The sequence below is a fragment of the Molothrus aeneus genome, chromosome 3, assembly GCF_037042795.1.
Source record: "Molothrus aeneus isolate 106 chromosome 3, BPBGC_Maene_1.0, whole genome shotgun sequence".
NCBI lineage: Eukaryota > Metazoa > Chordata > Aves > Passeriformes > Icteridae > Molothrus > Molothrus aeneus.
The window spans coordinates 5860053-5887368 of NC_089648.1; the positions used below are offsets into that span (position 1 = coordinate 5860053).

At 45.3% G+C, this 27316-nt stretch overlaps 1 protein-coding gene across 1 annotated transcript in view; it reads right to left on the reverse strand.

Moving 5' to 3' along the window:
• Window positions 1-4622: 4622 nt before the first annotated feature.
• ACSS1 (acyl-CoA synthetase short chain family member 1) overlaps window positions 4623-27316 on the reverse strand; it is a 33317-nt gene continuing 10623 nt past the window's right edge. The window contains exons 3-14 of the mRNA XM_066547753.1: window positions 25774-25973; window positions 24466-24641; window positions 22385-22537; window positions 20559-20706; window positions 20135-20272; window positions 19458-19550; window positions 14989-15101; window positions 14499-14625; window positions 11707-11834; window positions 9891-9954; window positions 9208-9326; window positions 4623-7784 (exon numbers count right to left, since the gene is read on the reverse strand). Coding sequence (XP_066403850.1) covers window positions 7611-7784; window positions 9208-9326; window positions 9891-9954; window positions 11707-11834; window positions 14499-14625; window positions 14989-15101; window positions 19458-19550; window positions 20135-20272; window positions 20559-20706; window positions 22385-22537; window positions 24466-24641; window positions 25774-25973 — 1633 coding nt within the window. The 3' untranslated portion in view covers window positions 4623-7610. The remainder of the gene's footprint in view (window positions 7785-9207; window positions 9327-9890; window positions 9955-11706; window positions 11835-14498; window positions 14626-14988; window positions 15102-19457; window positions 19551-20134; window positions 20273-20558; window positions 20707-22384; window positions 22538-24465; window positions 24642-25773; window positions 25974-27316) is intronic.

The window sequence follows — 27316 nt, forward strand, 5'->3', positions numbered from 1 at the left end:
CAAGTGTGGCTGCATTCCCAGCTGGCATTGGCATCAAGGTGTTCTGGGGTGCCAGTGCCTCCACTGGCCTTTAGGATGGCATGGCAGTGGGTTTAGATCACTGTTCTCTCCCTGCCCCTGAGGTGCCTCACAGCCAGTGCTGATCTCCATCTCTGAAGTGCCCACAGAGTCATTCTGAAGGATGGCCCTGGGCTCACAGCACAGGAAAAGGTCTCAGAGCTCTTCCTATTGCACATAAACTGAACATTCACCACACTGGACTTAGCTTGGTCTCCTTACCTTACGTCCTTTTCTCTCTGAACTCTGCTCCTGGGTTTCTCTACTGTCCTCATCATAACTGGTGACATTTTTGCCAATCTCTTGCTCTCTGCTCAATATCTTGCTTGCCAGGGTTGCAAGAGAGCTCTTCTGGATGGGAGGCAATGGCTTGGAAGGAAGGAGCATGGAGGGATTTGCCAGGGAAACCCTCTTGGCAAGAGGGGAGCCAGTCAGGCCTGCAAAGTGGGGACACAAAATGGATCAGAGCCTGCAATGCAAACCTAAAGCACCTGAAGTTCTGTATTTCATGGGACAGATTCCCTGGAAGTTTCTAAACAGCTGCACAGGGAAACATGCTCTGAATGGCAGCAACTTGAATCAGGCCAGGGGGAAACCCTGAGCCACTTCCATGGAGCTAGCACAGGCACAGCCTGGCCTCAGGGCTGCCCTGGGACAGCAGGGAGCCCAGAGCCCTGTGCTCTCCAGGAATGGCTCAGCTGCACAGGCACCCTCCTGCTGCTCTCCCTGCCCCACAGCTCAGCAGCCCTGCAGCTCCAGGGGCACTGGCAGCAGCACAGCTCCTTGCAGGGGCACATGCAGGGCACAGCTGTTCCCTGCCAATGTGCACAGCCTCTCTGGGCTGACACAAGACCCTTCCTCCCAACAGAGAGCGGCCCAGCTCCCACCTCACCTCTGTGTGAGGCTGAGCCATGCTCACAAGGCAAGAAGTGAGTTAGGGGAACTCCCACCTTTTCATCAACACATCTAATGGGTGAGACACTCAAGGGCTTTTTTTAATTTTTGAGACAATTTCTTTGGTTTTATTTTTCCTGGAACTAGGCTGTGTTTAATTCCTCTGAGCTGTATTGAGTTAGCAAGTCTGAAGGGAAAGATGGAAGGCTCCAATGGTGAGAGGAGAAAAAAAGATTCCTTCTTGAGGCTGGCCTTGTGTGAATCTGCAGGAAAAACCCACACAGCTGTGACTGCTATTTCTGAAAACCACAAAGACCTCTCAGCCACCAGGCAGGCCTTATTGGTGTTTCTATAGCACCATAATACCATCCTCAGGGTTGGACCTGATCAGCAAGCAGAGGAAGAATGGGAAATTTATCTGTAGTGAGACTCAACATTGAAGGCAAAGAAAGCAACAGGGTTTGCATCTCATGACCATGTCCAGTTTGGGGTCAGCTGTGGCCACTGTCCCTGTCCTGGCTGACAGAAGGAGTCATTTGGCCACTGTCAAAAAGGAGAAAGCAGCGAAAACTAATGAGACGGTGTTGTGATGCCATGGGTGTCCTTGCAGGATCATCTGTAGCTGTCAGGCACCTACTCTGACTCAGAGCCAGCACTGACCACCATGGACCAGTTTTCCCTGCAGTCTGGGGGGATTTTTTTCCATTTGGCTCCAGCATTTCTGCTCCTTTCTATGTTCACCTTTTCCTTCCGTGGTCTTTCCTTTTCTGGTGAAATCCATGGTTGAACCCGTGCTTCTGCCTGGCAGAAGTGTCAGGGTTTGAGTCTGGAACACGCTCAGTGTAGGCAGCGCCGGGAGCTTGGGCCCAGCCTTAGACAGGGCCTAAGGGTGACTCCAGTCGCCAGCGCTCGGCACAGAGAGGCAGAGCCAGAGGCGGCTGCTGCCGCTGGGGCCGTGTCAGCCACAGCCTGCACCAGCCCAGCCTGGGGCTGCCCCTTTGTGACACGCTCCCCATGCTTCTCTCGTTCCCATGGCTGCAAAACCCCAGCCCAGCTCCATCCCCTCCCATTCCCTTCCCAAGGGCAGCCAGCCCTAAGCCCAGCCAGGCCAGGCCTGAGGCTTTCACACTGTCTAGGATGTAGACCCTTTCCAAAGCCACTTGTCAAGGCCTTTAATTCTCTAATTCCCACTCAGTTCTGGGTTGCAGCTTGTTGTGTGGGATTTTGCTTCATTCTCTTCACATCAAACCAAGTGGTGGGACACAAACAATGGCACCAGGCAGTTGAAGTAAAAGCAGGTTTGCACTCCCCAGTAGATGACCCCAGAATTCAGTTGGCCAAGGAATGTGAAAGGCTGTTTGGCATCTTGCATAGTAACAAAATGTGTGGGCTTTCCACAGAGAGGGTCTGTCACTGTCATTTTTTTTTTCTGAAAAATCCCTTTGCCAGGATTTCTTTTCCTGGGAAGATGAGAAGCCTCAGAGAAAAAAACAATATTATCTCATTTGCTTCTCCCTCTTTTCCTGCTTTGGAATGTGGCTGGAGAGTGTTTACCAACAGGTTTGATTGGTTCCACGTGAATTGTTTTTAATTAATGACCACAGTCCAGCTGTGTTGGACTCTGAGGAGTCAGTCATGAGTTTTTCATTATCATTCTTGTTAAGCCTTCTGTCTGTATCCTTCTCTATTCTTTAGTATAGTTTTAGTATAGCATGATGTAATGTAATGTATTGTAATGTAATGTAATATAATATAATAATAGATCAGCCTTTTGAGAACATGGGGTCAGATTCATCTCTTCCCTCATCCAAGGGACCTCACAAACACCACAAGGGTCTCTAGCCAGGAAAGGGAGGCATGGCAGGGGGGCCTTTCCTCTGTGCTCTGGCTGAGTTCAGGCAAAAGACCCAGCAAAATGAGGTTTGCAGCACTGATCCATTAGGACATCCACTTTTCTGAACAACCTTAGGACCTCTATTCCATGATCCCATCTAACTGTGAGGCTGTCATTCTTGGGAATGCACAAGACCTTGGTCTTCTGCAGAGAAAAGTAAAATCACATCCCCAAAATTCAATCAGTATAAAAAGAAATTTGAGTCTTCTGCATGCCAGGCACAGGATGAACACTAAAAAGCACTGGGTTCTACTCTCCCAGCCCCATCATACCCAAAAGCCAAAGTAAGCTGTCAGCTCAGACACAAGGAGTCAAAGCAGATACACAAAAGCTACAGAGAAACAGAAGCAAGAGTAAGAATGATCTGCCACAGCAGATTTTATTGCCACTGTTTGTAGGCTGGTAATTTTTGCACAGCCATGATTATTTCCACTGCAAAAGGTGGTTATGTCCCCAGATCCTTCTATCCCAGACAAAACAGGCCATGAAAAACATGCTTCACCTCTAGAGTCATCCAGAGGGCAATTCCCTGTCCAGAACTGTCTGTTTTCAAGGTGGAAAAGGATCATCTGTTCCTGAGTAATTGAAAAACAGAAACCTGTTGCTGAAATCAATTTCTGTGGCTTTAACTGGTCACAGAGGCAGCCCTTAAACATAATTGTGTTAGACCAGAAAACAGTCTCCACTTTTACCAGTAAATTATCAGTAAATAGATCAGAGCAGCCGTAGCATTGAGAGACAAAGTGAGGAGATGGACACCTGCTTTTCTGACCTTTCTGTGACTTGCCAGAGGGCTACAAGTGGCACTGGAACCTTTCCAAAAGCAGCTGCTGGAGACAGAAGGCTAACGGTGTTCATCCCCTCATTACACCTATTGTTTTATCCACGGGGTGGGCAGAGGGTGAAACTCAGCCTTTCTCACTTCTTAAGGGACAAGACACCCTGCAGAGGATGTGTTTTGTGTCACTGGCAAATGATCCAAGGCACCTGGAAAGAAATTCCTTCTCATCTGCTTGTCTCTGGAACAGCTATACACTTTGTACACAACGCTGTCTCTCATGTTGCCCACACACACCCTGCTTTCACTCCTTTCTACCTGTGCAAGGTGTGCACAAAGCAAGGAACAGAACTATCCATATCAATTAATGGTAATTAAATATTCCCACTCCTTATTCTCTGTTTGCATCACACAGGAAAATGTGTAAAGCAGTGGGATCTCAGGATTTATAGGAGACATGCAGCTTATTGACATCCAAACATTCTTCTACTTTGCTCTTTTTTGCAGTGGCACTTTTCTGGCATTAACTCATTTCCTCTGAGCTACTGCTTAGAGAAAAGGAGCAAAGCAAAACAGCAATTTGGATCACAATTCATTCTGATCTCAAACTCCTTTGCCTTCCTTTGAAAGTTCAGAGAACTGAGAAAGTCCCAGGCCCTTGATAGGACAGGTCTGACACCTACAATGGAAAGCCAAACCATCACACCTATTTCCTTCACTGAAAATATGAATACAGAGATCAGTGAAGACACTGGTTTTGGTAAAGGACAAGAAATGTGTTTAAAGCATGATTACAAGTAAACAAAATCCAATTAAAGGCTTAACATTAGACTGTACAAAACTTACTTCTAGACAGATGGAGCTTTCCCTTTATAGAATTGGAAAAATCATGGTCTGTGTCTCCACCTGGGGGGAAAAAGCACCATGACCAGGTCTTGGCAAACTGAGTGGGGAAACAAAAGCATGCTGGCCCTTTGCAATAAATGGCAACAGGTAAAATTGACTTTGGATCTCTTTTAATGAAGATACAAAGGCAGTCTGACAAACAAACTGTACATCACTCATGAACACACAAAGGTTTAGAAAAATTCAACAACTCTGCTTTTCTAAATGAAGCAATTGCCCCCAAGTTTGTCCCACGATCCCACTGATATCTGACCACTGATTGGTGAAGATCAGCTTGTCTTAAGAGCCTTGCAGGCCTGGGGTACTTCAGAAACTTCCTCCTTCCTGGCATTTCAGGCACTGAGGAAACCAGAGCCAATTCTGTGGGTTGAATCCCTCCCTGAGCCACAAGCCTGCTGCATGTGAAGTAGAAAGCACTGTCACCACACACCAGTGCTGCTGTTGATGAAAATGCAAAGCTCAGCTCAAGCTTGCAGTGAAGAGGCAACTGCTGCAGCTAGCAGACATAGTGGGTAGAAAGAAGGAATGGGGACTTCTCTGGATGGAAACTTTAAACTCTGGAAGGAAAATGTAAAATTTTGATTTCGATTTAAAGCTTTCTATGAGTAGCCTACTCAGTAAATCAGAGTATCCTGCTTTCCATAAGAGGTGCTCTTTCCAAGCCCTGCCCAGCTGTGTTTTTACCAGACTCAGGGTGCCACAGCATGGGCTGGGCACAGGCTCTCAGCTCCAATAGCCAGCGCTGGGACACTGGCACAAGTTGCAGTTTTACCCAGAGACTGAGGCTGCCCAGCACAAGCTGTGTCCACTGCAGGACACCATGTGGGCAGCACAGCAGCACCACCTGCTCTCTTGGAGTACCCCAAGCAGGCTTCTGAGCAGGTGGGCATCCCAAGCACCACAGCTCAGCTGTGGAAATGAGGTTTGTATGGAAAGGACCTCAAGGACCACCTACTTAAACCCCCTGCCATGGGCAGGGACAAATTCCACTAGATCAGGCTGCTCACAGCCCCATCCAAGCTGGCCTTCAACATTTTCAGGGATGGGGCATCCACAGCTTTCCATCTGCAGCACAGCTGTGCCAGCTGTGAATTCATTGTGCTTCTGCAGCTTCCTGGCCAGCCTGGACCCTCCCTGGCAGCCATGGTCCCTAAGCCCATGCAAGCTGAGACAAAAGGGGTGCAGGTGAGGGAGTGCACCCATCTCTCATTTTCCCTGAGCAGAGGAATTGGATGGCAAATGTCCCAATGCACCAGAGCACATGGCTCCTCACACAGACAGTGTTTGTGAAAGTTCAGATGAATTAAACCAGGGGTCTGTGACCACTGGGACAACACACAGGGAAATTTCAGGTCAACAAGACAGGGAAGTTTTATGTCCATAATATAAGAAATGCTTTCTTGATTAAAGGAAAAGTGTGTAATCTTGTTCAAAAGTAATTTTTCTTCCTCCACACTGTTATTTCAGACTGCATGGAGACAACTTGTTTAAACAAGTGAGAGCATTTTTTCTGTCAAAAACATTAACTCTTGTCTGCTTCCCACTTGAAAATTACTTAAGGAAGCAGGTTGGATTTTTTTTTTTTATTGCAATGGCAATAAAGTACTGTCTATCTCCTAAAATATTAACATCCTGTCAAACCTTCAAACCTTCTGATCTTCAACTTCCCAGAAAGTCCACAGGGTGTCTACTTACCTTATGTAAAATGCAATCAGTCAGAAGGATGGGATATTTAACAAAGCATGGTATTCCTTACTGTATTATTCAGTCCCTAAAGACCTTAAAAATATTTTTTTAAAAAAAGGAAATGCAGCTGGTGTCCTCAGAGGAACTCTAGGATCTAAGACACCACACCTGTCTTTAAGAACATATCATACTTCAAGCAGCCTGCTTCCCCTTGTGGTACCAGAATCTCTGCTGGCCAAAAAACTCCTCACACCTTTCCCAGTCCGAGAGATCACCTACCCATTTCCCTCCTGCCCTCCCTGCCTCCAGTTAGGTGCACAAATTGTCCTTCTGGTACACAATTACCCTGGAAAAAGCAGTGTTGCTCCAATTAAATTCAGGAATAAGTAGCCCTACTAGCAAATTCTTCTGTACAGCCCAAATGTAAGGAGCACTTCAACTGGAATGTGGTCATGATAAAATGAATCCAGAAATAAAACACTGACTACATTAATTGCAATCTTGAAAGCATAGGAATGACAAAGGCTGTTTTTCCCTGCTATTCTGAGGTTGCTGGTCTGGAATGCTGCTTCACTTTCCAAAAGGCAAGAGGCACTTTTTTTGAGGACTGTGCAGTTTGTGGGTACCCACATGGCACTCAACTCTTTGGTAAATCAGCATGGCAGCAGTGCACTGAGGAGATGTAGGAAGTCCAGTCATTGAGGGGCTTTGTGGCTCCTTTTTGCAGCTGCAAGTGCTGGTGCTGGGTTACCAAGGTGGGACATGAAGGGTCACAGGCTCACCATCTCTGGGAAGTCCCAGGACATGTGGTGGCAGCAACAAATCCATATGAGGAAAGGAGATATTAGAATAATGGGTAAAGTCAAGGAAGAATTATCAGAGTGGCCACGTCCTTCTCATGTCCCTAGTAAATAATGCACATGAAACACCTTCTAGAATTCAGAATTGCTGAAAAGGCACCACAGTTGCAGTGAAATACAGCTGCTTAGACTCAGATATCCAAGCTGAAGGGAAAACATTGAAAAAGTGTTTTCCAAGGCTTCTTTTAAAACAGCAAGAAGCATGGTGTAAAAAACATTTCCCTGTACAGTAACATTAAAAAGAGCATCTGTATCTTGCTTTAGCTCATGTTAAATTTCAGCACAGCTCATGGAAACCACCAGCAGCTGCTCTACAGCAGCCCTGAGCACAAGGAAAAGGAGTTCACTGACAGTGGAAAACTGCAGACTGCTCCTAGCCCTGTGCCATCCCAAAAAATGTTGTGGAGTGGAAAATCTTGTTCCCCTAGAAGGAAACAGTTTTTAAAAAAAAAACCACCAAGAGAGAACTATGCTGTTTGCCTGGTTATTTGAGACCTTCCACGTTTCCGAAGGAGAGAAATTGCAGAGCCGCCTGTTACAAGGAATTCTTCTCCTTGTATTTCTGGTAAGCATCCAGTATCTCCTTGACAACACTTGGATCATCAAGTGTGGTGACATCTCCCATGTTGCTTGATTGCTCAGTGACTACTTTCCTCAGCAGCCTTCTCATGATCTTCCCTGATCGGGTTTTAGGGAGGCGCTTCACCACCTGCAAAGGAGGGAAGGATGCACCTTTAATGGAACTGGAGTCCTGCTGGAAACCACAAGGAAATCTGGCTGGACCATTGTAACCTGGCACACTATTTCATGGCCACAGCTCCTTTGAGGCTCCTGGGAAATACATCCTGGAGCACACAAGATTACATCCAAGGAAAGGAGTGTCACTAGCCATACATTTTATTCTTATTTTAAGTGGATTTTGTTCCCCATTTCCATGTACAGACTGAGTGCTGCAGGATGCACAGCTCCTTTAGGAATCAGGTCCTGAACATGCTGTTGACTATTAAAATCTAATTACACATGAAAACTTAAGCACAAATGGTGACACAAATCTCAACACATTACCAGAACAGACAGAAATATATATGTGTATATATATATATATAAAATTATATAATATATCTATAATAAATATATAATATATATAATTCAGCTTTACAGAGTAGGAATATAAAGCAACACAATTCTGCACATCAGCTGCAGGGTCTCCAGCTCAAGGGATATCTCCTGTCTGCTGATGTTCTCTCTGCCTGGTATCTGTCAGCCTACACATCTTCCTTCATAACCAGAACAATCTTAAATGCCTTGGCTATGCCTCCTGGGAAGGACTTAGCAGCAAATTCAAAGGCTTTAGCATAAATGTGAGCCTGATGAAGAGTTCTCAGACACTGAGCAGAGACACCAACAGGTCTCACATTTTGCTGCACAATCAGGCCAGTAGGCTACAAAATTCTATAGCATTAACTGACATGCAAGGAAAGAGTTAGAGGACTTCTCTGCAGGACTACCCCAAAACACAGGGAAATGGAGGCATTCCCTTGCACACCTGCAAGTTCTTGGAAGCTTCTCCAATCCACTGAGGATATCCTGGGGTGTTCCAAGTTGAAGGAGCCACTCTTGGCTGCTCCTGTTGTATTCTGTTGCCTGTGCCTTGGTGTCCACCTTACATGCATGTGGCTAAAGCAGAGCCCCTCAAAGAAGTGTCTGGTCACTGCCTCCAAGAAGAGAGAAATGGATGCAGGCAGAGCTTGGGGGACAGCTAAGGGGCAGCTTTGTGAATTCTCCCCCTAACAAATAAAGGGAGCTGCTGAAAGGTGAGGAGGCTTGAGACAGAGCTTGGAGCTCATCAGTGCTTCCAGGGCCAGGCCTGCTGTGCAACAGACACAGTCAGTGCTCTGAGGTCTGGTGTTGATGCTAATTGACTGCAAGCTAGCTGGGCAGTGTCACTGCCTCTCAGTGCCTCTCTCACATGCAGACAGACCACTGCAGCTGCCCTCCCCCTCCCTGGATCCCTCCTGCCAGTTCTGTTTTCCTGCCAGAGCAGGACAGCAGCAGCACTGCAGGCAGGACAGTGAGGGCTGTGTGATGTGTCCATTTCCTGCTGCTGGTACCAGTTTCAGTCTCCCACTTACCAGGATGTGGTCAGGCACTGCATACTTTGCTATCTTGGAAGCCACTATGGTTTTGAGCTCTTCTTTGATATGGTCTACACAAGCTGTCTGTTCCTTTAGCACTATGAAAGCAAAGGCACCTGGAAGACAAGTGAGCAGAAGCCACAAACATCATATTAGATACTGTCTGGAAAGACCAAGGATGCTCATTTGAATGCCAAAGAAGGTTTCAAATCATTCCTATGCACAATCTAGGGACCGACAAGAAAACTATGGACTTGCTTTTTTACAAAAGCAAGTCAAACTACAGCCCTCAAATGATGGCCCAGCCTTTTCTTGGCATCTGTGACTGATGTCAGTGACAATGACAAGTCAGCATAAATGACCAAAGTGTTATTGGGATCAAAGGTTGGCCAATGTAAATCAGCCATTCCCATTCTGTTCAGAGGACATTTCTAAGCACAATCCTATTAAAGCAAGTTCTACCATATACACAAACACTATGGATGAAAACAGTTTCGGGAGTAACAGCCAGGTTAGGAACATGTAGATATTTTCCTGGCTGTCTTTGTCTCTTGGGGCTGCAGTGCCAGTCAGCCTAAGGATAACTGCCCTCCCATTCCCTCAGCAACTCCTAACATGCAGGGTTAGAATTTAAGGGAAGTGTATGCAGATGTCATGACAGGACACTACTTTTCACATACCTTCTCCTTTGATCTTATGTGGGTACCCAACCACAGCTGTCTCAGGGACCTCAGGGTGATCAGCCTTCACAAAAAGTCAAGCAAAAATACACAAATCAGAACTGCTGAAAGCCCTGCAGGAAAGTTGGATGCCAGTGTCCTGCTGCAGGGTCAGCTGGTGGCCATGGCCACAGCCACATCTCAGGGAGTAACTCTGTACTGGCCCTGCTTTTATAAACAAAAAATAACTACCCACTGCTAAGCCCACTGCACACCAAGCTGAATTTGCAACAGCTGGAAACCCTCTTTCTCTTTCTTTGTGCATGACTGTGGTCCCAGATGGCAACTGGCCACTGCCAAACCACAAGCAAAACCAGTCTTGCAGTTCTCAGTGCTACAGAGAGCTGTGGCCAGCAGAGGTAAAAAGTGAAGCTGCCAACATCACAGCCCACACTGGACTTGTGTTTATAAGTGCCCAAAGCACACCAGAAAGTGGAAAGAATCAGATTTCTTCATCCCCTAACCCAAAATGCATTTTTGTTACTATGCTACACATCAGTGATTATTTCTGTTGTACTGCAGAGTTTAATTTAACATTCTTCTGCAGTAAGAAGTGCACAAACAAGAAACCATGTATCTGCATCCCACACCCAAGAATGGATTATCTTAAATTAGATTAAAATATGAAAGTAAACATCAGAGAGCAATCAACACACAAATATATTTTCTTTTACACATGCATACACATACATAGATTGTGAGAGGAACTGGATCCTATAGCTATGGTCAGAAACTTGCACAGACAAAAGAATTACACACAGAGGATAAAGTAGGATCCTGTGTTCCATGTGAAAACAGCTCAGTTCATCAGATGTTACATTTAAGTGTCATTTACAAGCAAGGCACATAATATAGAAATAAATATACAGGTCAAGCTTTAAATATAAACCCTCTGAGGACTTTTTGTTTTCAATTCCCAGAGATAATATTATTTTCTCTCAAAATGGCAGGCTAGTTTTGCAGCTGACATAAATCAATGTTGCTTTGCGTTTAACATTGCCTAATTCTCAGGCATACTCAGCCAGTTCAGATAAGCAGGAACCACAGGTTTAGGGAGGAGAGGTCAGGTATTGTCACAGACATATTTTATGAAAAATCCTTTCATTAGGATCTTTTCTCCTGAGGAGCTGAGAGGCCTCAGAAACGAAATGTAAACAATAATTATCTGCTGCTGTGGAATGCAACAGGTGCATCTCAGATTGGTCTCATGTGGTTGCTTTTAATGAATGGCCAATCACAGTCCAGCTGTCTCAGACTCTCTGGTCAGTCACAAGATTTTATTATCATTCCTTCCTTTCCTTTGCTAGCCTTCTGATGAAATCTTTTCTTCTATTCTTTTAGTATAGTTTTAGTATATCATTTTTAATATAATATATATAATAAAATAATAAATCAGCCTTCTGAAACACGGAGTCAAGATTCTCATCTCTTCCCTTGTCCTGGGACCCCTGCGAACACCACCACAAGGTATTAGCACAGGGGAAGGAAGAAATAGGAGAGATATTTATGAAGTATCCACCAGCATCCAAAATATAACTGCATCACTGAGAGGAAACACAGCTCTGACAGCTCAGTTGCAGGCACTGCCCACAGTGTGGCTCCCCTCACTTGCTCATTTGCTGTCTCCTCAATAAGGGAGCTGTTTCCTCTTGCTGTTTCATTGTGCATCAAGCTGTGCCTACGCAGGGGCAGGGATTTGAAAGCTGCTTTGAAAGGGTCACCCTACCCCACAGAATATGCCCTGCCAAGGGACCCCCACCTGCTTGGAACTTCTTACCATTGCATCTTCAATTTCTGCCGTCCCCAGCCTGTGTCCACTGATGTTAATGACATCATCCATGCGCCCTGTGATCTGGTAATAGCCCTCGTGGCTCCTGTAAGCACCATCCCCTGTGAAGTAGTAACCTGCAGAAAGACACAGGGCAGGTCAGCAGCAGCAAGTGTGCCAGTGTGCTGGAATCCAGGACATCCCTCTGGCTGCCCTGGAGGGCTCGAGCCCCTGCCCAGGGGGCTCAGAGACCTTGGCACAGAGCCCCAGACCCCTGTGCCTTTGATTTTGACCCATGGAAAAAATTACCAACCTTATATGAGGAATTACAAGCCACGAAAGTTTAAGTAGAATGATAGTTAGTTTGTCACAGGGTGAAAAGTAGAATTTTGGGGATTTTAGAATGGGGTCTTGGGGTCCCAAGATGGAGGAATTTGGGTGTGCCTTGTCCTTTTTTCTCCTTCTTCCTAGCCTCCATCTTCTGGGTGATGATGGCACTTTTGGATTGGTTTAGAGTAGGAACTCACTGTCTAACATAGGTGATAGGTATTGGGAAATTATTGTAAATAATGTACACGTAGTTTTTAGTATAAAAGATAACACCGCCTCTGAGGCGGTCAGTGTGCCTCAACCCAACCTGCCAGACACCTTGGTGAGTCAGAGAAAGAATATTATAGATAACAGCAAATAAACACCCTTGAGGACCAGAACAGAAGAATCCTGACTCCTCCTTCAGCTGCTGGGCTGGGAAAAGAGACTCTGACACATCTCGGGGCCAGCCAGGAGCACAGAGACCCCCGAGACCAGTGCTGGGCTCTGGTGCAGGAAAGACCACACTGTAGGATGGCCATAGGGCAGCTCACAGCTGTGGGACCTTCCCCCCACCATTTCCCACTCCCCTCTGCCATCCCTGCCCTCCTCTGCTCCACCTGGGCTGTGCTGGCTCCTAAGAAGCACCTGAATAGCACCAAGATGGTGAAGCTCAGGTGTGGTGGTGTTTGCAGGGGTCCCAGGACAAGGGAAGAGATGAGAACTGGCCATGTTCTCATGACTCCATGTTTCAGAAGGCTGATTTACTATTTTATGATATATATTATATTAAAAGAAAATGACATATTAAAACTATACTAAAAGAATAGAAGCAAAGATTTCATCAGAAGGCTGGCAAGGAAAGAAGTGGAATGATAACAAAAGCTCGTGACTCTCAGAGAGTCTGAGACAGCTGGACTGTGATTGGCCATTAATTAGAAACAACCAAATGGACTAATCAAAGATGCACCTGTTGCATTCCACAGCAGCAGATAATTATTGTTTACATTTCGTTTCTGAGGCTTCTCAGCTTCTCAGGAGAAAAAATCCTAGCAAAAAGATTTTTCAGAAACATGTCAGTGACACTCAGGTCTCTGCCAAGATGGACAAATCACTGCAGGCAATCAGCAGCAACCAGTGGCTGATGTTCCTGTAATAGAACCAAGCCCAGCCACACAACCCAGCCATGCTCAGCTGGATTTACAGAACCAAGAGGGGCTCTCTGATCTCTCTAGGCTTTGCCTGCCTACATCTGCACAGCAGCTGTGTGCTCACACCTCTTGGTGCACACAGTACTAAGGCAAAACCACTTCAAATGCCATTTGCCATCATGCCACAGGCTACTGGTCAAGCTCAGAACTGCTGCTGGCAGCACACAGTGGAAAACTCCAGCTGTTCAGCTGAAAGGGAGCAGCTCTATTACATTTTGTATGTGGGAACACTGCCAGTTTTTTTTTAATCACTTACACTAGGGTGGATGAAAAGCCATTTTCCCTCCCAGCTAACAAAGATCCAGGTCCCAGATAACAGTCACTCTCTAGCATGTGAATGTGGGATAAACACTGCTAATCAGATCAGCTAAAACCTCCAAACCAGCCCATGATAAGCATGGAGGGTCTAAACCATTTGATGGAAACTGGAAAAGGCCCAAGGTTTCCTGGAAACTGCAATGTCACTGAGGAACATCCTGTAACACAGATTGTGTTGGCTCTTCACCAAGCCCATGTTTAGATCTGAATTGTTCCAGTGGCACATCTGAGAAGCAGCAGGCAGCTACTGCTGTGAAATCTGAAGGTGGTTCTTGCCAGGACCCATTACTGCCCTATTCATGGACTTTCAGTCATGTTTTCTGCCCTTCCAGATCAATTAAACAACTATCAACTAAATACCAACAAGACATAAATGCAAATGTAGAGAGTAATAAGAGACTGTGGGGTCATTCAATTTCTTGTAGCAGTTTCCCATTCTTATTATCCAGCCCATTTTGTATTTTGTGCAATTTTCAGGATTGCCTGCCTAATTCTTGCCACCCTGTAGCTTTCAAATCCCTTTCAGTTTCTTCTCCTGAGTGAAGGCAGTTGTCTTGTCCAATGTCCTATCAAAAACGTTTCTCTGCCACTTCTAGTTACTTACCAGAAAACTTGACCAGATTTTAAAAAGGAAGGTTAAGATTCAGTGATACATGAGATATTTCCCATCCAATATGCCTTTTTCCCAAGTGAGATACAAAGCTCCAGAGAAAAGGTACTTGGACTTTACAGCTTGGGCATTAAAGTTTTCTAGAAAATACATCCATTTTGACAGCTAGAATGGTCAACACTACCTAAAACCATCAGGGCCTGCTTGCAACCTGTGACACACACCCCAAGCCACCATGGTACAGAAATATTCAGTATTCATGCTGAATATTCAATATTCAATAATTTCATGCTGAAAATATTCAGTGTGCTTCTTAGTGCAGTGAAACTGCCTTCCCTTGGCACTTTCCTTACCTGGGTAGGCTTTGAAATAGGCATCAATGAAGCGCTGGTGATCTCCATGGATTGTTCTGGCCATGCCAGGCCATGGCTGGGCAATGCAGAGTGCACCAGACACATCATTGCCCTCTACAACCTCTCCCTGCAGGTTCAAGCACAGCAAGGATGAACAGGTGAACAAAAGAGCAATAATAAAGAGCTTCTGTGTCATTGATCCAGCAAGAGTCACCCTGTTGCTCACTGCAGACTGCCAGGGGAGGGTCACAAGTGGAGAAAATAAATGCAAACAACTCTTGTAGACCCTTGCAATGCCCTGTTGAGAAATCTGTATGGACAACTGAGATATGCTCTCTCTCTATATAAATATAAATCAATCATCTATTCCACCACTTTTAAGGAGAAACAATCATCCTTCTGGATCCTGTTCCTTTGCCATCCAAAAGGTGATTAAAGCAGAAACACACACCAGCTTCTCATTTGGGCACCCAGCACAGCTCCAACTCACATTCTCATCCATGAGCACAGGCACAATCCCAAAGAAAGGTCTCATAGCCATAGCTGGAATGATCTCAGCTTCCTCCTCTGAGGGCCGTGGGGCAATGCAGATGCCACCAGTTTCTGGAAGAAAAATGAAAAACAAAATATATGTAGTCCATCCACTGCTGGGTGAAAGCAAATTCCAGCTCTTCTTAGGTCAAGAAGAAAACAGTGAAGCCACCTTGCAAGAAAGCCACTGGGAATGATTTCTGCAGGATCAAGCAGCACAGACATCTGAAAGCAGCACAGGCCTGGCACGGGCAGCACTCAGCAGCCCCACTTCCTACCCAGAAGTGATTTTACAGGGAAAGCATCAGCATGTCAGGGGATTTATCTCCTTCTAGTGTTTCCACAGCTGTCTAAGGTTAGCAGGAAAAACACTTCAGGAGTCTGAATTACTGTTATTACAGAGCATGAGATTAACCCACCCCTTACAGGCAGGTTGAGCTTATTTTCTAGTCAAAATTGAACCTTTTAATCATCCTTTTTTATTCCTGCTGGGATGAACATTAAATCAGACTCCAGCCTTAATTAGGTCTTTTCTATTCTAAATCTAATTCAGAAACACAAGAGAGAAACAAAAACAAAGGAGAGTAAGGCTTTTAAAAATACAGCTCTATAAATAAAGGTAAGTTCTGCCACATGGAGAGTGCATTCCTCTACCAGCTTTGCTGAGCTTGTGAAAATTGAAACCAGGGGTTGGAATGGCTGATTTTGACCCTGAATTTGCATCCAGCTCTGAAGAAGGGTATCTGATGTCCTTAAGCTTTAGATCTCTAGCAAATGTTTTCACATGTAGCTCACACATAGAAGTATTTCCCATTTTATCGATGGGCATACATTCACTTCATGTTTCTGTAACTTTTGAAAAGAGGAGCTTGAATTGTTCCAGGAAGAAGCTGGAACCCCAGACACCTGCTGACCTCTGTTTGCACAAACAAAACCTGCATCAGAACAGGGACCCTGACTGAGCTGAGGGCTGCTCTTGCTAAGCCACTCCTCATCCTCCAGGCAGCACTGAGAGCTGTGCTTCAGCATGGTGTTTGCCATATCCCCAGCCACACACCAGGCAGCAAAGCCTGACTCCTGAAGGAGCTGCATGGTAGCAAGGGTGCCTTAAAAATTATTTGCACGGTGAAGACCTGTTATAAATTGGTTTAGAAGTACCAGTTTTAACCCCTGACAGATGACATCAAGCAAAACTCCTAGGCTCTACCCTGCCCTTATGAAGCCTTTCTATTCAGAGGCAGAGCTGGCAGGGAAAAGCTGTGTTTCCACATTGCCCACGCTGTCAGCAGGGTACAAACCCACCCAGACTTTGGGCAAGGACAGCAGGGTCTGAGCAGGGGATGGGTGCTTTGAACAGGGCTCCCCTCTCACATGGAGAGATCCTGGCTGGCAGCAGAGTGGAGCTCTCTGCCACCACACACAGATTGCAGTGACTGCTCTGGGGAAATCTGTTCCAGAAGCACCAACCCAGTCTAAACCAATGTGAGACAATGCCAACAACAAAAGCTTCCATGGGGTATCCAGAGATGTCTTTCAAAACCAGCTTCTCTTCTGTCAGGACCCAGAACATTCCTCTGGCTGCCCTGGGTGATTTGAGACCCTGCCAGGGGGCTCAGAGACCTTGGCACGGAGTCAAAGACACCTGTGCCTTCGATTTTAGCCCTTGGAAAAAATTACCAACTTTGTGTGAAGATTTACAAGCCACAAGAGTTTGAGTAGATTGATAGTTGATTTGTCACAGGGTGAAAAAGTAGAATTTGGGGTTTTTAGAATGGGGGTTCAAGAGGCAAGATGGAGGAATCTGGGTGTGTCCTGTCCTTCTTCTTCTTGCCCTCCATCTTCTGCTGTGATGGTGGCACTTCTGGATTGGTTTAGAGTAGAGACAGAGTGCCTAACATAGGTGATAGGTATTGAAAAATTATTGTAAATAGTATAAAAACCTAACACCACCCCAAGGGCGGTCAGTGTGCCACAACCTGACCTGCCAGACAGACCTCAGTGGTTCAGAGAAAGAATGTATTAGGTAAGAAAAAATAAACAACCTTGAAAAGCAAAACCAATGAATTTTGACTTCTTCTTCTTCAGTCACAGGGCTGGGAAAGAAAAGACTTTCTAAAACCTCGGGGTCATCTCAACCACAGAAACCTGAGCCTCTTCATGGCTGCTTTTTTTTTGGTGAAATCAGTGACAAAAGTGAAAATACCTAGTGATTCTTCTGCATCATGAAGAACTACACCTAAAACTCAAACACAGCTTTACTGTCAATCACAACCAGGTATCTTAACAGCAAGATCCATAGGAATTTTTCATCTGCACTCACCACACTATTAAAATTACTTCTCATGATTGCTCTCTCACTCATTTGCCTCATCCAAAGACTTTAAAGTGGATCCTTAAATCACCATTTGCTGATGCCTGCCAGGCTTTATTAGCTGGCAACAGGTTGCTGCTTTGGAGAGCAGTGTCCCGTGGAGGACACTGCACACAGCAGCACAATTAACCAGCTATTCTGAAACTGTATAGGAAAGGTGACACTGCAGGACCACAGCCAGCATCCATCACATTGCTCCTGTGATCTCTTCCCACGCTCCTTTTATGTTTAAATGGCATATATAATCTTTCCAGGATTAAACTGGCTTCCTCTTTATTAAAGCATCAACTGTAGAAAAAGATTGATTCCACTTTCTAATAAAATCAATGTCATGAATATTTATCATTAATTATGCTTCCAGGAGCTGGTAACTGTTTACCTACAAAACTGTGCCTGGTTCAAGGCAAGACCAAGTACTGTGCACTAACAGACTGTTAACAGGGGTTAAAAAATTAGCAGTGTTTTTTAACCCCTCACCTGACAAAATCCCAGAAGAGATACAGTTTAATACAAGATAGAACACTGTACTTTGGAGGAAATAGATAACACAGCATGAACACTGCATGCACTTGTTAAACAAACCAAAAAGTGTTAGGGCAAAACTGAATTCTTCTCAATTACATCAGTGTGCAGTAACCAACTGCTTCTCCATGGTGTTTTCTTTCAGAGCAGTGAGGAAGAAAGCATATGATGAGGAAAGACCTAGCCAGTCATCTTTCCTTCTGCTCAGCATGTAGGAACTCAAAAGATTTAACAAATCAGTAGGTGAAGTAGATAGCAGTTAACTTTGCTGCTCTGAATTCTGAGGTGGTTTTATTTCAATTCTGAAAATTAAAAAAAAAAAAAGAGCCTGCAAGTCTGGTCTGGATTAAATGGAACTTGGTTGTGTGCCAGAAGAAAATTTATCACACTGAGATAGAGAGCCTGCTAGCAGGAATAAGGACAAAATCAGGAGCAGCTTGACTGGAAAGGGAATGAATATGCTGCTCAATGGTAGTTTAAGACTATTTTTCAGCAGAGGCAGAATGCCAGCAGCTGTGCTCCTGTCTCCATGGCAAACTGGATCTCATGACTTGAGAAGGACATATTGCAAGACACCTCTAGCAACTCCTGAGTGCTGGTGCCCAGAAAAGAGAGGACTGGGTGCTGAGGAAGGAGCCAGGAAGGAGCTGCAGGGCTCCTTCAAGCAGAGGACCCCACCAGGCAGTACAACCCCACTCTGGGTACAGCACGTGGCCAGGGGGGCCAGGAGGAAGAGGCCAGCTCTGCTCCAGCTGGCCTGGAGACAGCACTCACTGTGTCCAGCAGCTTGTACACAGCAAAAAAACCTCAACTGCTGCACACAGCTGGGCCAAGCATGTTGCCAATACACAAGTGCATCCTTTCTGAGGCATCAGAGCTCCAGGGCCAACGCAGCTACAGAACATCAATTCAATCATGGGAGAAGGTGCTCTTCAGCAGCCCTGCTGGGTGATGGCCACTGTCCTCCAGCCACCTTGCTGGTGGGCAGCCAGCAAGTCTCCACTCACTCCTTTCCAATCTGCACCAGGCCCTTTGACTACACAGCTGAGTTTTCCATCCTGCCCTGATTATTCCCAGAAAGGAGAACAAAGCACACCTAAGTATAGATTGTGGCCATGCGGTGCTTTCAGTGCTTTTGCATGAAAACACCATAACAAGGTTAGGACAGTTAATCAACTGAATATGAGTTTTGCAATTCAAGCTGACTATTGGCAGCTTTGCCCAGAAATTCAATCTCTGCCTCATTTTTCTAGCAGCAATTGGCATTTTCCAGCACTCAAAATATCAAAGAACATTTAGAGGAAAACAAAAAAACCAACATTGCTATTGCTTTTACATGTTGTAAAACACATTCTGCACATAACATTGCTGTTACGCGCAGAAACTCCCCAGTGACTCTCAAAAGCTTATCCAAATGCCAGGAGGGGTTTTTTGACAGACTTGTTGGACCAAATTGATATGTGTTAATCCCTCTCTCCCCACCAGCAGCCTGTCACTGGTCAGGGTTCCCTGTGCCCCCCAAAGTTGCCTCTTACCTGTCTGCCACCACGTGTCCACGAGGGTACAGCGCCCTTCTCCCACCACCTGGTAGAACCACTGCCAAGCTTCCTTGTTGATGGGCTCTCCCACTAGAGCAAAACAAGAAAGAAAACAACCTGAGACCCAGGAGACTGCAGGCAGTTCATTCTCCCTCTTGGTGCACCACAAGCTGAACACAAGATCTCCAAGCAGAACGCTCACCACACTTTTCCTGGGAGCACAAAGGACTGCGATGCACTCATGTAACTGAGGACTGACTTTTTCCAGAAGGACCAAAAGGCAAGAAATTAATATCACTGAAAGTAACTAATCAATGCAGGTCATGTAATTAGAACCTCCAGAATAGAAAATCATGCAGAAAAATGCTGCTTGGGTCACCTATGCCAGTAAAATTCAAAGGGATGCCCTTTAACATTAGATAAATCTTTTTAGCCAAGAATGTGACCCTGCAGAATAATCTAGGAAACAGGCAATCATCCAAAAGTTCAATGGATCCAAAATGTGATTTTGTTGCTTCTTCTGCTGAGAAAATATTTGAAAAGCCAGACACAGAGCCTGCTTCATCATCTGTTTTCTAACCACATTCCATGTGATCAGCTGAGCTCCTCTGGCATCTTCATTTCACCAGCTAGAACCCTTTGTCTTTTTCAGATGAAGATTTCATGTCCCTTACCTGAACCCAAAACCCTCAAGGAAGATCTGTCATATTTCTTCACCCACTCTTCTCCATAATTCAGCAGCAGGCGTATCGCCGTAGGTGCACCGTAGAACTGATTAATCTTCAACCTTTGCACCACTTCCCAGTAACGACCTGGAAATCACAAAGTGGCTTTTTCCCTTTCCAGCACTGATATGCTGCTGCAAACGCTCAGCTGAAAGGTCAACAGCCAAAGCTTGGAGCTGTTACTACTGTGAGTACACAGCAAAAGCAATGACAGCTTCTTTTCCCTACCCTGGATTCACAGATGTTCCTGAGTGTTGTATACACAGGATCCAAAGCAATGGAGCTTACCTCTCCTCAGCAGGCAGGTCACCCTGGACAGGTCTCTAAACCTGTTTACAGTATCTAGCCAAACCTTTTCCCACCACTTCCTCACCTGGGTCAGGGTACACTGGAGTGCTTTCAAACAGGACAGAGGTGGCTCCATTGCAGAGTGGTCCGTACACAACATAGCTGTGTCCTGTGATCCAGCCAATGTCGGCCACACAGCCAAAAACATCGCCTTGCTGGTAGTCAAACACATACTGCAAAGATAAATGTAAGGCCAGCTGATTTCCTGTTGGAGGTGCTCAAAGGAGAGGTGCTGGACTGGGCATCCAGCTGGGAGCAGGAGAGTGCACGGGGCAAGTGGAGCCTGGCGTGTGGGCCATGGCCAAACAAAGACCAGCCTCAGGTGAGGAAGTGAATCAGAGGGACCAGCACCAGGGCTCCCAGGCTCCTGGCACGTTTACAAACACACAGGAAGCACAGCTGTACCAGCAGCTGCTCAGCTGGAGCAACAAAGCTCCAACCAAAGCTCAGAGCCCTGGATACCTAAGGATGCCTGCTCCAGGTGGTCCACACAGTAGAGCTGATTCTGAGTTGCAGGGAAGCTACAGACCACAAAGTCTCAGATCTTTCAGTAATATCAACAGATTTCCATGAGAGATCTGGAGAGATCTGGATCACCTGCCTGGAGATAGGTGCCCATAAGACATTTACTGAGAAATATTCTTAGCCGCTCAGCTGCTCTATATGAGAGCATCACTTTCCAGGTGCTACCCTCTCCTTGCTCATCAAATTCAAGATAAAGATCTTGGAGAACTCATTATCTTCTCTTGGATATGGCAAATGCTTCCCACTGTAAATCTAACTCCTCTACCATATGGTGAAGAGGTCCTGACTCATAAGGAGTCAGGTTTATCGATCAGAACTAAAAAAAAAACCAAAAAACAAACCCATGAGTGTGTGACAAGAGTGTCACATGTGAGTGCAAAGACCACAGAGATCACACAGGTCAGCTGATCTCTCTATCTAGAAAAGACAATTCTCACCTTACTTTTCCACGTGCCTTTCCCTCTCATGCACTCTGCAGGTGGAGAAAATGCACCAAGGTGCAGATCTACCTTCTGGACTAAGAAAGAGATGCTTTGGTGTTTATGCTGTCACTTAGAAAAGCTGATGTAAAAATGCCCTTCATGCAGAGAAGTCTGACACTTGAACATTCAGATCTTCTAAAAATTCAACCATGTCAGCCTAAAGAAAGAAAACCTTCACATGAATTGTGTGTGATTACAAACAGGGTGATACCACTAAAACCAGATGGGGATCTGTCACCACAGTCCTCTCCTCATTTCACTGTTACCTTTTAATATGCAGACCTCAGACCAGAAGCTTCAAGAAGCAGTGCCTTGACTCTTTCCATTTTCATGAGAAAGGAGGTTAAAACATTTTCCCCAGATCACCCAGAAACACCCAGAAAAGCAGAAGTGCAAACACAAGAGGAGAAATACAATTTTTGTTCTTCAGAGAACAAGTACTATGTGAAGAGGCTGGTTTAAGTGTCCAGATCCTCTCTGAAATAAAAAAGTGCAGCATCCCAATGCAAAATACTACAATAATATCCACATTACCACTACCAGTAAGATTCTTTCCAGAATCTCCTCAGCTGCAAATTTTGGGCAGCCAACATTGGCACGTTTTAAATGCAAGAGCAGCGCTGCTGTTTCCTTGCTTTCATAATTCTGTGTTCAGGTTTGCATAGTATCATATTCCTCAGAACATATCCTGAAGATTAATTACACAGCTCAGATGTTTTCCAGCTTGTTTACAACCAATAAGCCAACAGGGCAGCAAGCAGAGAATGCAGCACTCCTCCCTGATCCAGGTCTCCCTTGTCAGCACTGAAAAGTGAATCTTTCTCAGAGGAGGCAGCTGAGTTACCTTGTGTGTGAGAGCAGAATACAGCAGGTATCCAGCCTGGGTGTGAACAATTCCTTTGGGTTTCCCAGTGCTGCCTGAGGTGTACAGCATGAAGAGCACATCTTCACTGTCCATGCTCTCTGGAGGGCAGGTGGAATCTGCCTTGGTCATCTCCTGAGAAAGAAAATGTGATAATAATGGAAAGACTGGTTATATGGAGCCAAGCATCACTCCCTCTGTAAGCAAGGCCACAGCATCCAGAGACAAGAGCCACCACTGCTGTTGCCCCTCACAAATGTCCATGGATATATCATAGCTTAAATGGGCTCACCTGGTGGAAAGGTTCCTACCACAACATCTAACATTTCCACCAGTACCTCTGCTGGGCAGAGAAGTCAAGGAGAACTGGCCAGATAAAGTAACATTTCTGGGGAATAAATGGTAAGTCATAGCTCCTTACATTTCAAGCTTTTGCAAGCTGCTGGTAGAAATCCAAAATGTGACTGCAAACACTTGACAGCAGCAGCAAGGCTGGCTGGGTATTGTTAGTACATTCCTTTTCCTGTAAAATCTGCAGTGCTACAGTTAAACTGTGTGTTCACCTCCCTTCCCTGGCCCCAGCAGTGGATGACTGCCCTGTCCATCCTCAAATTCTAATTTTTCTACCCAGAAGAAGAGTGCTTTACTCTCCCGCCTCTGTCTTTACTCTCTTCATACTCCCCTCTTTGCCTAGCTGGGTGAGATCCTCTCCTCACCCCCACAGTCAGAACCACAGGAGGGAAGGATGCAATGCCCTGCTGGGTCAGAGCCTCTCTAGAGCTCTGTACTGTCCTAATGAATAATTCCTGCAAGAATTATTAGGTGGCCCCTTGGAGGAATTTCTTGGTACTGCCTTTTTATGAGAATACGCTATAAACACACTGTAGTTACAAGTGAACATTACCATCAGTAGGTAATGTTTAAAACCCAGCTGTTTAAAATCATCTGACAAACAAAGCTTAATAAAATAGGAAGAGTTCACAAAATGTAATTCTTAGCCTCTGAGTTAGAGCACTGTTGCTCATCTCAGGTATTTCTCATGACATTTCAGCACTGCCAATTCAGGTTGACTTGTCAGTTTTTGAAACAAAGATGGAATCCTCATATGCTCCATTACAACATGAGCTTATATTTTGCAGTAAGCCATTGCACAAGAGCTGGAAAGTACAGCAGCTGTAAAGATCAGCAAGGACAGTTAACACCAATAACTGTTTAATACTTGTTTTGTTTCAGATCCCAAAACTGACAATGGCATGAGCTCAGCTCTTGGATCACTAAAGTACCTCAGGCTGTTTGCAGACCAAGGAAAATAATCAGTGTCCTTTGTGGAGTAAGGAGTAAGACAATTTCTGAGTAAAGCTTGTCTTCTCTGTTTAACTTACACTTTTACTTCTTCCTATCTCATGTGACCAGCACAGAGACTCTTGAGCAATTATCTTGCCAGCAGATTAGCTTTTTCCAGGCATTATTAGCATGAGTAGTTCCTGTTTACTGCTGCCAGCAAACTGATAAAGCTACTTCTGCATTAGGCTGGAATCCCATGTGTGGCACTAAATACATAAAAACAGCTGCTGTTTTCTTCCCCAGGAAGCACAGGCTCTAAATATTTCCAAGCCATCACTGTTCTACCACCATGGGACAACCACAACACTGTTCATGGCTGGATGAAGCCTCTCTAGGAACTTCATTATTTCTGCACTGCCTTTCAGCAGGGTCCAGTCTGAGTGCACATGCAATCCATAACACAGTGTCTGAACACAGCAAAATAACAACAGCCACGATGGTCTCCATGGCCTCTGGGTCTCAGGAAACACTCCTTAAATCTCAGCACTGTTTGCAAGACTTGTGAAATGGAGCAGCACAGCCCCTGCCCATGCTGAGATAAACCAGACATAGATTGAGCTGCATGGACTCACAATCCTAGCAGACTCTAAATACAGGCAGTCCATTTGAGGATGAAGATGCTGTAAGGAGCAGAACTCAGGTCCCAAAAGCACTTATGGAGAGAAAGATTATCCTGGCCAACACTCAGACCTAAAAGGAGTTATCCAACAAGAACATACCTCTTCAAGGGGAATATCACGGTCACCCATGTGGACTTTGTTATCTGTCCTCTGAGCCACAAACACATGTTTGATGCTTGGACAGTTCTTCACAGCTTCATCCACAGTTGCCTTCAGCTCTATGGTTCGGCCTCCCCTGACTCCCTGGTTGTATGTGATAACTGCTTTGCATCCAGCTAAAAAGAGAAAGAATTAGCAGACATGCCAGCCTGTCTTCCAGGCTAGTATGCACACCCAGCTTTCATTACTTTGGGGGTGATGTATAGGACAACATGTGTGACAAACACTCAGAACTGCTGTCAGTCAAAACCAGTCAGTGTCACTGATGAAAGCACTTTAAAACCTGAGACACACAGAGATTCAGGGTAGCTGGGACCCCCATAGGTTATCCAGTCCATCTCCCCCACCTCAAGGCAGGGTCTGCTTCAGCTAAACCACTCCTGACAGCTATCCCTTCCATCTTCCTAAAACATTCCAGTGGCATCTACCCTACCCTCTCCCCAGCAGTCCACTCCAAAGCCTATCATGAACGAGAGGAAGTCTTTCCCAACATGCAGGCTCAGTGTCACTCACTGCAGTTTAAACCATCCATCCCTGCCTTGCAAAGCTGACATGCAGAACAGCTTCTTCCCAGCTCCCTGTGTGAGGGATAACTAAAACATGCACTTGCTCTCTGCAGATCAACTCCACTCGAAAGAAGAAAAGAACACAACAATTTCTGTAAAACTTATTCCCTCACACTAGCCACAAAGAAACTGATGTGACTGCTAGGACATGAGTCACTGGCTATTTCCCTCTTCTTCTGTTGCTATTTTTAGCATCACTTTTTACCTAATCACAATATACAAGTACTTTGGGACTGAGAACAGCTCTGTCTGCTGGTAGAAAGGCTCACAGAGCAGGGGCAGGCTGCCAACACTTCCAGTACTGTACATAAATCACAGGATCCCAGTTGAGAATGCAGAATGAGTTCTGTCCAAGAGTATCAAAGAAACACTGCAATTATACAGCAAAACAACAAATCAGGCCCTATCCCTAAGCTCTGGTTTTCCTTCCAGTTTCACTGCTGTCAAGCAATAACCCAGAGTACACTGAATGTTAAGCAAATTCTTAAGTATTCTAAGGCCAGAGGACACTGCACGTGTCACTCAGGACAAGGCTCCTCACTGCACTCTGCAGGGGAGAGTGAACTGCCCTGCTAGGCGAGAATGAACCAAGAAAACTCCTTCTGCCAAGAAAACACAGGGCTGGGACATGCCTTGGAGCACTGAAACAGAGGTGTTTGTTCCCCAGGCTGCATCTACTCACAGTCCATGATTCTCCCAGCCAAGGACTCGGCGCTGAATCCAGCGAAGACCACGGTGTGAACAGCACCGATCCTGGCACAGGCCAGCATGGCTGCCACTGACAGGGGGGACACAGACATATAGATGGCCACCCTGTCCCCTTTCTGGATCCCATATTTCTTCAGGGTGTTGGCAAGGCGGCAGGTCAGATCCTGAAGTTCCCTGTGGAATGGAATGCTGTCATGTGAGTGCACAACCTGATTTACACGGGGCAAGCAAAGAAAAGATGAACTTGGGCAGAGTGAGGCTTCACATTCACCTCTGCACCTCATCTCAGCAGTACAGGGCATCTTAAAGAAGGGTGGCCTGGGGCAGGCTGGCAGCCAGGCTGCTCCTGCCACTGTGGAGAGGAGAAGAAAGGGCAGAGTGGTGCTTGCTGCAGAAGGACAGGAGAGAGAGCTGCAGGCACTGTCCAGAGCTGCTGGGCTGTAATGTGGCCACAGCAGGCAGCAAGCCAGGTGCTGTCATGCTGCCTCCATGTGAAAAATGCATGTATTTTATGATTGGCTTTTTGCAAATATTAAAATGAATATTATATGTGTTGTGTTAGAAAGTAATGCTGTATTAATTCTCTTAAGTACTGTGTTAAATATAGTTTTAGGTTATAAAAAATGTTAAAATAGAAACTATGCTATGTAGGATACTTTTTTTTAAAGAAAGAACTCACAGTGAGATAGCAGCCATAGGACACCTAAATCTTTCAGAGAAAAAGAATTTATTGCTACATTATCAGGAGAAACCAACTTCTTCCCGCCTGGAAGGCGCTGTTAGGATTCAGAAGAAGAAGTTGATGATGACCAGACAGAATCCTGTATTTGAGTGGAATTTATGCATCATGTATGAGGTGTATGAATATGCAACAGGCTGCTGCTTTTAAGGGTTAATCCTCTGTTAACAGGTGTCCTTTTTTGGGCTCCTGCTGCCCTGAAAAAGGTACCCAGACTGTCCCTAACTCTTTGTATTTATTGTCTCATATTGTCCTAATTCAATTTGTCCAAATTGTTACTACTTTAATTGTATTGCTATTTTTTATATCCATTTTTATTACTATTAAACTTTTAAAATTTTAAAAAACAAGTGATTGGCATTTTTCACACTCCAGAAATCAGGGCTCATTTCAGTCACTCCTGATGCCTTTTTTACCCAGTCAGAAGCCACTGGGAACACAAGTGGGATAAACACAAGATGGAATGGAAGTGTTGTCCAAAGATTTGCCACACTGTTTAAGTGGGGCAACAGCTGGGAGTGCTCCTCAACCAGGAGCTTCTCTTTACATTGCAAGAGTAAGCAACATGTTTGCATGCACGAGGAAAGACAGGAGGACTCTGGAGGCACTTGTATGGGTGCAGATTTTACAAGATTCTCATCAAAGCTGGATCACCTGCAGCCCAAAAGCCTTTCAGAACACAGGTACTGCTGCCACTCTTGCACAGAGAAACTCAGGAACACCAAGAACGGGAACAAAGTCTCTTTTCATGGGACTCTGCTATGACATGGTGACAATA